The sequence below is a fragment of the Plectropomus leopardus genome, chromosome 2 (assembly GCF_026936395.1).
Source record: "Plectropomus leopardus strain MGB_pleo_1.0 chromosome 2, ASM2693639v1, whole genome shotgun sequence".
NCBI classification, from domain to species: Eukaryota; Metazoa; Chordata; class Actinopteri; order Perciformes; family Serranidae; genus Plectropomus; species Plectropomus leopardus.
Window position 1 is genome coordinate 34,957,000 of NC_142177.1, and position 14,708 is coordinate 34,971,707.

Consider the following 14,708-nt stretch of genomic DNA (forward strand, 5'->3'; position numbering starts at 1 on the left):
GTGACATGCAGCGTCTACAGCTGACAGAGAAACTCAGATTACAACACAGAAGAAGCTTGACTTCATTCTCTGCTCAACACGTCATCTCTGCACTATATCTTTGTGCAGGGAGTAACTTTTTGGTTATATTGATGCTCTAAATATTACAAAGAACTCCTTTAAAACACTCAGCACCACTGATTGCTGCAGTTAGAGTCAAAAATTCTCATTGCTTCTGAGTTATAACTCAGTCAAAAAGAAACAATGTGCATTTTTTTTTTCAATTGAGAGTGCCTTAACTTTGCAAGGATAGTCTCTCAGATATGCATCATTTCAAAATCTCAAAAAATAGAAAAAATCCTCACTTTAACTCCAGAACTTGCCTACAAATCATCATATTTTTTTAAGTTTTCTTCAGCAACAAAACAATCCAGTGATACTTGCCTGTACATCCATGGATATACTGCAAACAGGAACTGTTATTGTGGCATACTTGCCAAAACAATACACACATACAGTAGAGGCTGAAAAAATAGTTGTAGCCCACAGTGTGATGCAGATGATGTCCCACTTTTGTCCGGCACAATGACAGACTTTGAACAACAACAACAACAAAAAAAAAAACAGCTCTGATGCAACAAATAGTTAAACACTCCCTGCCTGGTACACGCCCACGTCTCCTAAACTCCACTCTTCCAGGGTTTAAACCCAAACTGACATGTCATCATGGTTATTTTGAGTCTCAGACGTAACACAGCTTCTCCACAGCCACAAACAAACTGTAATGAAACTGTCCTCACAGGCTGTTATCCCCGAGACACATGAAGTCACCTTTATGAGTGGGAATACCTCTTTTATATGTTCTAGCATACAGATTAAACTTTTTTTCTACCAATTGTTTCTTTGCATAGAGGGTAAGCTGCCCAACAGACACATTTATAAACAATCTGCTTTTGCATTTTAATAGACAGCCTCAGTGTTTTGCTCAAAGTTCAGTAACTGAAGAATTGATAACCAGTACTATCAAACATTTTGCACAAAGTCACTTTAGGAGAACTGATTTTAGTTTGTGTGACGATCCTGTTTGATATTTGTTACCTGTGCATATATGTATCCGAATTTAAAAGTTAAATCCATTTCTGATTCAAAGTCAGCACTCTAGGGTTTCCTTTCAGATATTGGCCTGACCACGCTCTGAAACAACAATAACACAACAAGTACACAACAAGTACAACGTCTACAGAAACTACTGCAACCACTGGGACACAACACAGAGCACAGCACAACTAAAGCTATCTGAACTACAATTAATGTAGATCGAAAATATCTGATGTAAACAGCCTCCGACAACTTTGGCAGACGCAGTGACCCAACTCTTGAATCGCACCCAGTTGTTGTCTTTGGCATCAGCGGATGTGATGGTCTGATGTCTGATGTCACTTTTATCTGTGCTAAAGAGTTTGTCTGCTCCTTTGATGTGCCGGTCAAATCAGATATCTCCTGTGAAAATATACTCCTGAATCAAAGTGTTCGGTCTTTATTCAGGAAGCGGCCAACTATCTTCAATTAGCTTCAAGATATTCGGTGATGATTATGAGTTATATTATTCAAACCAGTGTAGCTGAGCTGCTCTGGCTTTGAGTCTGTTATCGGAGGAGCTGAGGGCCCTGACACACCGAAACAGCTGTTATAAGGCTGTTTGGTCAGTGTTGGGCGGGTGGTGAGCGAAATGTCAAAAACTAACTAAAAAGGTAAAGGCCCTGACACACCAAGCCGATGAGCATCTGTTACCTTAGTTCTGGCAGTGTGTCCCGCTCTGTTAGCACTTGTCCGCCCTTGTCCGCTTTTTTTTTTCTACCCAATTCAGCATGTTGAATCGCCGTCGGCGGAGCCCATCACTGAACGAAATCAATCTGATTGGCAGCTTAGCTCGGTGCACGAGAAGAGAAATGGAAGTGGTCAAAGTAAACAAAGAGCTTAAGTCAAAAGAGGGAGTCAGATTGAAACAAATTATTACATAAGGTAAGACTGTTTTTCTTTATCCACTGAGCTCTTTAACAGAAACAGTTCTCGATGGTTTCTGTTGTTGAATAGCTCATTGTAAATTACATTTGATCTTTAAACATCAGGTTGTGCTGTTAATGTGCTAATGAGCGCCTTCAATCCGTCACTGTCACTCTTCAGGGGTCACTATTTTATTGACGAATACAGACTACAACCGCCTGCTGCTACAGAGTTATTTCCTTTCGCACCGGTGCCGAACATACATGCTAACTCGCTGTTTGCTGAAGTCCTTGCGGTGTGACCGAGTGCAACTCCTTTGTTGTCAGTTTGGTGTGTCTGGGCCTTAACAGGCAATAAAAAAGTTCGGGTGACGTGATGCGAATGTGACAACAAAACACTGCAGGTTAGCTTCAACAAACATCCCTGAGTTTATCCTTTTAGTTAATTATCTGCCATTCCCAAAGGGATGCAGTCAGTGTGTAATCCAGCACACCTTGAAACATTTGGTCGGCGCGTCGCCGCTATCAAATGACTGATTGTGTACTTGAGCACCAAAAGACCTCGCATGTGTACATCTGCGTGAGTGCAGCTTCTCATGGGCGAATGTGTAGCTAAAGGGTTCCCATTGATAGTAAGGTCTTTGTAGTCGCTTCAGGCCATGCATGCATGGATTGTTAATGTCTGTTGGAAATGCTGGACTGTGACTAAGGAGACAAAAATCTGATACAGTGAGTCCATGGAGTTTCTCTTTTTTTTAAAAAAAAAAGGGCACTTGGACATCCGGTTAGTGAGGCAGAAACAGTGGCCTAGCTCAAAATGCAAATTACTTTGGTCAGAGGTCCCTTAGCCCCCCGCCTCAGCCCTCTCCTCCCTGTCTCCCCTCTCTATTCTACTCAGAGTATTGAGGCAGCGTGAAATCCATCCTGGGAGGGGCTATTGTGCTCCGGGAAGCAACCGTCAAACTGGAATGGTTAAGGCCTGGCCCGGGCCGGGGGATCTCTCTCTTTTTATAGCCTGAGGCTGTGGAGGAGCTGTGCAGTGCTGCTGAAAAACAGCCAGACCAGAAGTGAGGTCTGGGACAAGCCACCAATCTCTCACTCATCCTTCCTGGTGTCTGTCTCAGGAACTGCTGCTATCATAACAAGGCCTCACGCTCTGCAGCCCGCGCCGGCTCTCTGAGGCAGGCTCAGGTTTAATCGTCCATGATGGTGTGTACTCTGCCAAAAAGGCCACACGGGTGTCTCCCATTCCCATCCTCTCCTCTTCCATGTTCCCCTTGTCCTCTCCTTTAGCTGTCTGTGACAGAGATTTACAAACCAGCACATAACCCCCTCCACCCACCCTGGCTCCCCTCCATCAATGGCCCCCTTTGGACAAAGCTGCAACATGCTAGCCACGCTGAGAGGAGGAGGGAGAAAGAGGAGAGTGGAGGAAGGAGAGAGTGTTTAGAGGACAACAAATGAGACGCCTCTCACCTCCTTGTCTTCAGCAGTGTGTCCTCCGAGAAGCTTCAGGCACTCCCTGGTGACCCTTTAATCCTGGTGTCCTCCCATACACTCAGCTTTTACCACAGTGCCGGCTCCAGCACAGTCATCTCTGTGGTCTCCTGCGGAGGGCTGCAAGTGGCCGAGAGCAGATTGGAATGCTCCCTGTGCTGTTTACTTTCCCACAACTTCTCCTGCACCGTGAGCACTAGCAGCTAGAGATGAGGTAACCCTCTGTGCTCCCTCCCCTCTGCCTGACTGTCGCTCTGGATCCTCCCTCTATCTCCCCTCTGTGTCCCTCTCTTTTTTCAGATGGGTCCTTTCCCCCCACTCAGCCCCTCCAGTGTCTCATTCTGTCCTTTCTTTGGGTTTTTTCTCCCTCCTCCCACTCTCCAGACCCCTGCTGCTGCCCAGACCGCAGCACAAAGCAGTGAGGGCTCTCACACTCCGCCGGCCAATAGCAGAGCGACAAAGTCAAGCATTCAGCCAATGAGAAGCCCGGAGAGCTGTGTGTGAACCAATCAGCGGAGTTCTTTCGAACAAGTGGGCTGGACAAAAGGAATTAGGGGCAATGCTGTCTGGGAACACTTCCGCGTTGGACTGAAGTTCACACTGAACTGGAGTCAGCTGTGTGAATTTCACATAAACGGCTGAGATTTAAAGGAGAAGGTGTTGAGCTGACACAGGAGATTTAAAAGGAAGCAGCCGAATGAATAGGAGCAAAATATGTGATGCATTTTATAGCATTTACAGAGGTAAAAATGATACTTCACTCATGCAAAAGAGTATTTTATGTAAGGTAAGTATTTTGTATAAAAAATATATACACTGACTGTTGGAGGTAGCTTTAATGAAAACGTGTTATCAGCATATAACATTTAGATATAACATATAACATTTAGATTTATTATTTAGTATTTAGATATGACATATAACATTTACATTTAATATTAAACTTTTAGATATAACATATAACATTTAGATTTATCACTTAGTATTTAAATATGACATATATCATTTACATTTAATATTAAACTTTTAGATATAACATATAACATTTAGATTTAATATTTAACATTTAGATATGACATATAACATTCACATTTAATATTAAACTTTTAGATATAACATATAACATTTACATTTAATATTTAACATTTAGATTTAACATATAACATTTACATTTAATATTTAACATTTAGATATGACATATAACATTTACATTTAATATTTAACATTTAGATATGACATATAACATTTACACTTACACTGGAGCAAGACATACAGACTTAATGGTGGATTTACCACTTTTTGTGTTTGTAGTTGTTTTATGCCTTTTTAAAATAATTTTGTATCTTCTCGTGGAAGTTTTGACCATCTAGGATAGTTTATTTGCCTTTTTTGCAGCTGTGTCCCCCTTTTTGATTACTTTTTGTCTCAAAGGTCATTTTGTGTCCCTTTGTTGTTGTTTTCCCCAGTTTTGTAGTTATTTTTGCATCTCTAAAGCAATTTTGTTTCTTTTTTTGGCCTGTTTTTGTGTCTTTGTGTTTTTCTTTTTTCTAGTTTGGTCTTTTTGCATCTCTGTGATACGTTTTAGTTGAGATTAGGACCCAAAAGAGCAGGTAGGCAGGTTGTCATAACAAAGTGCAAGTTTTACTGTAGCTGGTAAAAATCCTCCAAACATGTAATGATGATACAGACAGTCAAAAAAAGAAAGGAGAACCAAAACTAAAAACAAACCAGGGAAGGAAGCCAGCCTGCAACACAAGCAGGACACAAAACCGAGACAGATATGAACACAGACAAACTGGCAGAGGACAAGGGGAAAGACACAGGTTTATATATAGAGGGAAGAAGAAGACACAGCTGGAGTGGGTGGATGAGGGCAAAAGGAGGGAAACGCAGGGATTGGCTAACAATATGTGGTAGGTTACACCCGGGTGGAGAAAATACGACTAAAACAGAGCAGGTGTGCAGGGAGGACTCTGGGACAAGAGAGGACTAGCGAGACTGAGAGGACAGGTGGGACAGAAAACAGACAGGAACAGACAAAGGCAGGAAGTAATACAAGACATGAAACATGAATAGCTTGACTTTCAAAGTAAAACAGGACATAAACAACAACAAATCCCAAGGATAATGGCATTTTGTGGTTGTTTTGAACTTTTTGTGGTCATTTTGTGTCTCTTTGAAGTGATTTTGTCTCTTAGCAGTCCCTCTGCATCTCTTTTTTAAGTTTCTTCCTGGTCGGTATCAGCCAGAGCTATGTAAGGTTTCACTTTTGGGAGGGCACACATGACAGTGGGGGGTTTGCACATCCTTCTCCTTTGTTCTAGAAATAATTCTTGAGAATACTGAGAGCTCTGAAAACGTCGACTAAAAGAATAAAATGAATGAACCTAAAAAATATGAAATAAGATGCTGAATGTCAAAGCAGCACAAGCTGCGTGCCGTCATCTTTTTGACAACGTTAACTGTGTTTATGTGTAGTTTTATGAATCTGATAATGAGCCTGCGCTGTATAAAAAACTTTAAATAAGCACTGTGGTATCTGTATTGAGAAGTGATATAATAACGGGTTTTTATAGGTGCAAAGATTAAAGCAGAGAAATTATCCGCCGCTCCCTAAAATATGCTGGTATTTATTTGGGTTTGGTTTATTTCTTTGGACCGTACATAAGCCAAGTACTGCTTATTTAATAATTTGATTATTGCCTGTGGGTTGATTTTTGGAGCTCAAATTTAGATACACAGAAGCTGCATCTACCCATGACCATCAGTTTTCAACTTTGACTTTATTGTACCAATGGGGAAATTTGTCTCACAGCCGGGTAAAACACAAAACAAAGACTTGACGATAAATTAGAATAAATTCCTGAAAAATATTACAAAAACATAAAATACAGATGCTAAAAAACAGACCACCACCAAACAAAACAAAACACTGGAGCTCGCACAAAACTTTTCAATATCCATACTACCATACTAATTAGTATTCAATAACAAAAAATTAGCATGTCCCAATAAATAACAGTATGTCAGATGTAGTATGCCTGAAATACCAGGCTGTTATGCTGCATACGGGCACATTTTGCAGTACACAAGCCAGCATGCCCTCTGGCTATTCTGACCAACAATGCAGTGCACGATATTATTATGGGCCCTGCTTAAAGATTTTATGCTCAAACTATCTACAGTTTATTGTATATTACACGATCAAATAAAGACCTGACATCGGACAATATCATCAAACAGTACATACTGCCCAACAATTATTATTGCATATCTACATATGACAAGGATCAATTATTTTTATTTGATTCTTGGTTTAAATGTAGTAAGGTTATGTATGCAGACATTGCTGTATAAGAACATTTGTTTTTTTAATACATTATTATCACGGTTTTTGTTATCATTATGATTATATTTATTTTTCAATTTCAAGTTTTCCCCTTTACCAGATCAAAGTTCAAGGCCCAGTCTTATGATGAAGCAGTTTGTTCCAGTTGTATGCATACTCCATGCAACAGAGTGCACTTTTTTAGTGCAGCTGCACTTTGCACGGATTGTAAAAAGAGAAAACATGTGATTTGGATTGCAGGGTGTGTGCATCAGGGACAGCAGGACATAAAACCTGGAGCACATGCTCCATGATGATGCCAGTATGGTGGTATTATTAAGTTTGAGAGTTTCTCAAACTTTCATTCATGATCTCTTTTTTTTTTTTTTTTAAGTCTTTGAACTTGTCTGTGACTCCTCTGTGAACTGCTTCTGTTTGCTATTTTTGACTTCACCAGGGTTTCTATTCCTGCCTCTAATCACATTTACAGCACTGCTGGCTCATGCAGATTGTGACGTGCAGCGCTGGAAGACGCCGCGCAGCCAACACTAGGCGATGTACGAGGTCAAGTAAAGACGGTCAACTGCCTTAATTAAATCTAAAGTCCTTCTCAGTTAAGCTCATTTGTTCGTTCATGCACCTTCATTTGTCTGCGAGGGGAACAATCACACAGCGTTACTGTTGTCCAGAAGATTTATTAAAACACATTGAACAAATACACAGAATACAAATAAAAAGATGACAATTTCACTTGTTCATTCAATTGCTATACAGCACAAATATCAGAACCATAACACTGCTTGGAGCTCATTGTCTGTAAATGCTAGATACACTACCGCCTCCCCAAAAGTGAACCGTCATATCAAACGCTTCACATGCTGTGCATTCACTGCAACAAAGGTGCCTTTTATCAGGGTCTTTTGGTAGCTTTTGAAGCCATGTTAATAAGCATGTACATACATTGTTAACATATTTATAATATTAGACTGAAGCCTTTTTTTTCTAACAGACATTACATTCATACCGACTTCAGTTTGATTGCATTTCATTGGAGTATTGGTGTTTTTGACGTCTCGTGGTCATCACTCCAGAGGGAAAAAGGACATGATTTTTGATTAATGAGTACATACGGTGCACTCTGCAGTTCTATGGCAACACCATCCAGCAGACATTCATCTTTTTTTTTCAGTTTGATACATAAATCTGTACGAGATGGACTTATCTCTGAAAAAATCTTTCAAGTATTTACATGTTTCTGAGGTTCTATCTGTCAAGCAACCTAATACATGTCGTGGTCAAGTAATCAATGGCATGAACAGAAACGCGAGGAACAAAACGGCACCGATAAACACTGACGAAGAAGAGCGCAGAAAGCTGATATGATGCACTTCAAGGTTCATTTTGTGGTGCTTTAAAAGTCAGTCTGGTAACGTGCTGAAACTGGATTTTTGAGTTAAAGCATGTTATCTGACGGGGAGGGGGTCGCAGTAACACAATGTGAAAAAAGGGGGTCAGAAGAAAGCACCTCAGGACAACCGTGTGAAGTTGCAAAAGGAGAGTAAGAAAATACACTCACCAACTCTGTACAACACTCGCCAGTTTAGATGAGTCCAATCACAATCGTCATCCCGACAAAGTCAAATAAGTGCTGTCAATGGCTATAATAATACAAACAGGTAATGCCACTGGTCTTTGGAAAAAACAAAACAAAAGATAAACATGTCAGTAACAATTTGCACTTTGAGTCCAAACATTCGAGCAACGCCTTCGTAGAAAAGGAAACATAGTAAGCTTGAATTTATAAAACATCGTCTTACTTATGTGGACGGCCACTTTAGCACATTATAGATGGAATGAACAGGATATGTAGGTATACCATGCTGACGTGTCTTCGCAGGTAGAGCAACAGGCGACAATGTGCACTCTTGAAAAGAGCCCCAAAATAACTGGCAGGAGGTGAAGATGTTATCTAAAGAGAAATGCTGCGCGACGTTGGCCCTCACTGTAGAAGCACAGAGAATATTCCTGCAAATGTATGTTAAGACTGTGACACGACCAACGACAGTTAGGGCTGGGCAATATATCGATATCCAGAATCTAAGACCATATTTAAAGACGTCTCATATTACGATATCAATATAACATGTCAAGTGTTTCCTGGTTTTAAAGGCTGTATTAAAATAATGTAATTTTTGTGAACTTGCCAGATTGTTCTAGCTGTTCTGTTATTTATCACAGAAATAAAATTACAGTCGTAGCATTCCCATTCAAAGGATACAGTAAGATGGTCCGATTGGCATACATTTTTATGAGTACTGTTGCCTTTGCAAGTGTTGTAGCATCGTGAGATATCTTCCTTATAAACTTCCATATAAAGAAACTAACTTGCGGCCGGTCGGAAACCAGCTGACGTGAGGTTTTTTTTAACCAAACGAGAAGTGGAGAAGTAACATTGCATTTTCAAAAACAGCAGTTTGTTACATTTGAAATATCACTGTAACTGTTTGCTTTGCATTAAATTTCATGCTTGTTGAAACTGTAGCTGCCTCTCAGGAAGGAGTGCGGAAAGTCACCCTCACACAAAGGCGACGTTTTGAAACCGAATAAGCAGTGTAGTACTGTCGTTAAGTTTTTAAATAAGTACACTTAAAATATCACTGTGACTGATATTATTGTTTTGCTGCCATTAATTTCACGTTTGTTAAAAGATAACGCAGTGTAGCTGCCGTGTTCACACAGCGACAGGCTACAGCTCATTTCCAATGGATGCCACCGACGTGAAGCTGCAAACTTGTGCGTTTTTTGTGGACAATGCACTACAGATCAAAGTTCAGTTGGCAACTTTTTACAGCGTCTCAATAATGCAATAAAACATCAACCAATCATATGTTTTTGTTTCTAGTTGTATTTAGCTTAGTTAGCAAGTGCTATAGTAGATTTATGGGCTTTGCTGGGCACACGCGGATCAGAATAATCGAATACATCGTGCATTTATTTCAGGTGTGTAGGATGGGCACGAGTAGGACTAAATCTGCAGAGAAACTCCCGCACACTGTAACGCCTGATGAAGGTCTTTGCAAGTTTGACAATGAAGGAGAGTTTCTCTGCAAATTGTGCAAAGGGGGATGAAATGCGGCGAAAAATGTGATGTTAAAATGGGGCTCAGACATTGATCAAAAGCAAAGACGTCTTTTTGACCGAATACAGCTAACGGTGCTTTGCTGCACGGAGCACACACACACGCCTGTGACGACATGACTACATTAACAAGAGCAACACTTCAGCTCGCCGATAATGTGTCAGGTCATGCTGTGACGTTGTTGCTCTCTGCGTGAACGCAGCATGACAGCCGCTGCTGCTCAGCCGGCGGCTGAGAGGCATCGTTACCGTGGAGATAAACAGCGTGAAGGGCCATCATCCACCACAGTGAATTAGGGATTTATTATGACTAAAAAAAGAGTTGGTGGTTGTGGGCTAGATGACCAACAAGACTAACTAGGTTTACTTTGTTTCTGTCGAATTTGAATGAAGTTATGATGAGTGAAAAATGCGATTAAGCTAACGTAAGTCTCAGTTTGGTGAAAGAGAGAAACTTAAACTGGTGTAGGGATGCCGAATATGAGCATTTTCCTCAGTTGATCATTGGTAACATCAACGATCATTTATGGGATTAAACATGATTTAAGAAAAAAATACTCCTTATAACTAAACAATGCTTTGCATTGCCTGCTTTATGGTCCTCATCATAAAATAATAAAACTGCCTCCTTTGTTTTTTAGGCTAGTTTATAAATCACAATCAGATCTTTATTTGATCGATTCAATTTCACATGTTCGATCAAACTCTTAACGACCGATTCATCGGTAGCTGATTAATCATTCCTAGTGTACGGCTTTATTTTTCCGCTTTTATAAGAAAACGAAGGGTAATATGCCAAAACTGTTCCCAAACTTGTGAGTGTGACACCCTTTTTCACCCCCGGCCACATGTGGTGTCACCATAACACCTGAAAACAATCACCATTTTCTCTTCTAGCATTATCTTCACAGAAATGACGAGGAAAAAAGGCAAAGAGTATTTTAGCAGAGGATTAGTATTAGCTAGAGTCTCTCTGGCAACTAAAAATGTCTTTAAGAAAGTGCCCTCAATATTCTTAACCCAAGAAAGTGACTGAAGTTTTATCCCACAGACAGACAGTGAAATGAACTAATCCAATGTGTTTATGATGAGCTGTTTGTGTTGGTTTTACTAACTGCTTGACTGCTTTTTAATGTGTTTTCTGTGTTTGTTGGGCCAAAGACAAATTTCCATCCTGGTGGACAATAAAGATATATTCTATTTTATTCTATTCTATTCACCTTTGAAAACAGTTCACTGTCTTATCTGCTCATTTTACACCTATGGCCTTTACCCACTTCTCATTACTGATGATTATTGATCAAAATCTAATTGTGTACATGTTTTGTGAAAGCACCAATAGTCAACCCTACAATATCATCGTAATATTGAGGTATTTCATGATTTATTTATATTTTTTCCCATATCGCCCAGCCCTAATGTCAGTCTTCAGCTCTGTGTTGGAAACACACCGCATCAAAGAACAAATCATACAGTATCATCTCCTCTAATGGCACCAAGTGACCTAACACATCTTATTTAACCTCAACGTAAAGAGAAGCAAACAAAAAGCTCATCTTAGCGACAAATACTCGACTTAAAGTGGCGCTGCGCCGTAAGCACATATGTTCTTATTCGGTTCTAACGATGAAAGGGAGCTGGGGAAAAGTCCCTGGGATGTACGTAAAATCTCCACTCAGGACTCTGAACGTTAAAGAGCCCTGTACAGTGTGTGGATGTGGACCAGATGAGTTCCTGTTTATAGTGCAGTCCCACTGGTCATGGCCCCAGGGTTAAGCTCTACAGCCACTACTAACATTCAAATATAATAAGAATCACAAATATTGTACCGTACACAGAAATACTCAGTCTTCTCTGAAATGCGTTTAAAAATTTTGCCACTCCTGCGGCTTTTTCTCCTCTGCTCCATCTTCACGTACGTTGGCAAGGCTTCTGATTTCATCCGTGTGTGTGTGTGTGTGTGTGTGAGTACATATTTTCACTATGATTAGACCTATGTGAGGTAAAATAAACAGCAGTCTCTGAGTATATACAGTACAAGAAGCCAACCCACGCAGGTTACAGGTACTGCAGGTTTTTGCGGAGATTACTTTCTCCAGATGAACAGCGGGTGGCAGTCTTTAGAGGATTCAGACAGACTGTGTGTCCAGCTACTGCATACATGATAATAGTTTTTGATGCTTTCAAATCAATACTTTATCCACTGGTTACTACATGAATGACAAAAACACTTATTCATTTAAAGTAACAATATTGGCCCTCAGAAAAAACCTATCAGACCATGACTGAAGACGTCCTACACTCCTCCTCACAGGGAACACGCTCCAGCGGGGCACAGTCACAGTGTACAGTGAATAGGCAGATGGAGAAAAGCAACAGGGCGCACGCAGGATGAAAAAGTCTGGCGCGAACAAAACACACATTCCAAGATTAGAATGAGCCCCAATCAAGAGCATCGGAAAACTCAAGTCATGAGTTTCGCCTCGCAGCGCGGGGCTGAAAATAAAAATCCTCCTTCAGAAAGGCTTCTTCATTTCCCCTCCTGATCCTCGGCTCTCCAGCACTGGTTAACAAAAGCAAATATCGACTGAAATACTTCTATAGGATCCTCGAAAAGATAAAAGTGCAATTGTTAGGATAGATACATCTGCATTAATCAAAAAGTGAATCGCCTCAGAGAGCTCTGTAGGTTTGAAGTCAGGAAGGAGCAGGAGAAAGAGGAGGAGGAGGAGGAGATGGGCGGCTGTCATCCACACAGATTCCATCCCTGGGAGTTTTCTGACCTCGGGTCAGTTTTGCAGAGCTGGCCTAGTCCTCAATGCAGATGACATCACTAGGTTTGCCCGACTTGAGGTCGGGCGTAGCCACGTCTCTCAAGGAGTCGAGTGACTTCTTGTCCAGATGGCTTGTTGGGGGTGGAGGGCCGTTAGACGACACTGAAGAGGGGAGAGAGCTTTTATCATTTCATGTTTTTGGGTTTTTGTTTTTTTTAAAAACAGTGGAAATGTCTCAGAGTGACACCGGCTTCTTTTGGCAGTTTGTCATAAGATTCAAAGAGACCACTATTATCACTGAAATTTTTTTTTCTTATTTCCGTCATTATGTCAATGTGCTCGCAGCACCAGCGTCAGGTAGCCCACTGGTAACAGGTTACCGTGCAGCAAAGAATCATGGGAGTTTAAGATCTTTTTGGGCGGGCCTAAAACCATAGCACGTTGACACACGGAGCTACACTCAGCATAACTCCGCCCCTGACAATGTAGCAGTATAACAACGAGAAGCATCATAAGCATAGTCTGGCGAATGGGCGTGGCCTCCACTCCTCCAGCGGACACGCCCCCAGCGTTTCAGATCAGAGAATACTGTGCATGTTTTCATGATTTTGAGACCTTCTTTTACATACATGCCGATTTTTTTGGTCATTCAAATTTGTCAGGTGTTTAATAACACATCTTTCTGTGATGTGACAAACTCAGAACACATTTTAATGATCACTTTACCCGGATTATAAAAAGCATCTGTATAGGAATTTATAATCATAATCACTAAAGTCAGTTTCCACTTTATCTATGTTTTACTTTTCCTTGAACGTTAAAGTGAGAATTATGAACCGTTTTGATTCAGTGTTTTTTAAAACAGAACAAGCACAGTAACTTAAGTATCTTTTTTTTTATTTAAATAGAAAGCTAAAATACCAAAAATGTCTGCAAATTCTTAATACCTCCCCCAAGAGGGTATGTTTTTGTTTCTGTTTGTTTGTCTGTCAGCAGGTTTACTGAAAATCTACTGGCTTGAATTTCATGGGTCAAGGGAAAACCTATTAAATATTGGAGTAGATCTGAATCACAGGTCAGATACAAGAATTATTTTCACTTGCATTAACATTGCGAGACGGGCATTTGGCCTTGGTGGAGATCTTTCTGATCGCCATTCTAGTTGTATGTGCATCTAAGGCATGTAAGACGGTCACTAAGGACGTTGGTCACTAAGCTGTGATGTATAGGAAACTAAAATTATTACTCAAATAAGATTTGCTCAGATGAGGGTTTATATAAAACATGTATGATTGTCTCAATGCTCGTACAACAATAATCGGCAGACGGGATGCTTCAGATGGCCCCATGCTCCAAATCTGAGCACTTATGTTGGTGAATACAATCCATTACAAATGAAATTGATCAAAATGAGGCCTTAATTGTAATAATCCAGAATCCTCCTTTAATTTCAATTTAGCAACCACCCAAAAAAAAAAGCAAGAGACCTCATCCATTACACCAACTGGCATACCGGTATGTTGGAAACTGGGATACATGTCAAATTCTAATTTTTTATTTTGGGTGCAATTCATGGAAATGTCCTTTAAGTGTTAGAAAAAAAGTATATCTCATGATTTCTATAAGTCAATGCAAAGCTTAATATCACTTTGCAAATAGTATAATTTAGGTTGTATGAACAACTTCCAGTGGCACCTGTCGTACGTCACCTGTAACACAACTTCCTACGGTAAATGTGGATCCTTACCGCTGACGTAGGGCCCCAGAGGCATCTGACTGTAGTTGACCATCGGCTGTCCACCCGGTCCTCTGAATCCTCCACCGAAGCTGCTGCTGTACATCTGAGAGCAGCCGAACCCGCCCTGACTGAAAGGCTGAGGAGCAAACATCGGTTATCCTGCTGTAACTTTACATGACGCCTCTACGGGATAATAACCGAAGAGTGATGCTACAACAGCTTTTATTACTTCCACGGCAGGTTTGAGTGAT

General features: G+C 40.6%; 2 protein-coding genes across 4 annotated transcripts in view; both read right to left on the minus strand.

Moving 5' to 3' along the window:
• The window catches only part of arhgef10la (Rho guanine nucleotide exchange factor 10 like a), a 156,471-nt gene extending 152,608 nt beyond the window's left edge, over positions 1-3,863 (minus strand). For both annotated transcript variants that reach the window (XM_088069371.1, XM_088069367.1), the window contains exon 1: positions 3,459-3,863. The gene's annotated coding sequence lies outside the window, so the exon portion shown is untranslated. The remainder of the gene's footprint in view (positions 1-3,458) is intronic.
• Positions 3,864-7,482: 3,619 nt separating this feature from the next.
• The window catches only part of chd5 (chromodomain helicase DNA binding protein 5), a 62,213-nt gene continuing 54,987 nt past the window's right edge, over positions 7,483-14,708 (minus strand). For both annotated transcript variants that reach the window (XM_088069364.1, XM_042509444.2), the window contains exons 39-40: positions 14,467-14,593; positions 7,483-12,881 (exon numbers count right to left, since the gene is read on the minus strand). In XM_088069364.1, coding sequence (XP_087925490.1) covers positions 12,754-12,881; positions 14,467-14,593 — 255 coding nt within the window. In that variant the 3' untranslated portion in view covers positions 7,483-12,753. The remainder of the gene's footprint in view (positions 12,882-14,466; positions 14,594-14,708) is intronic.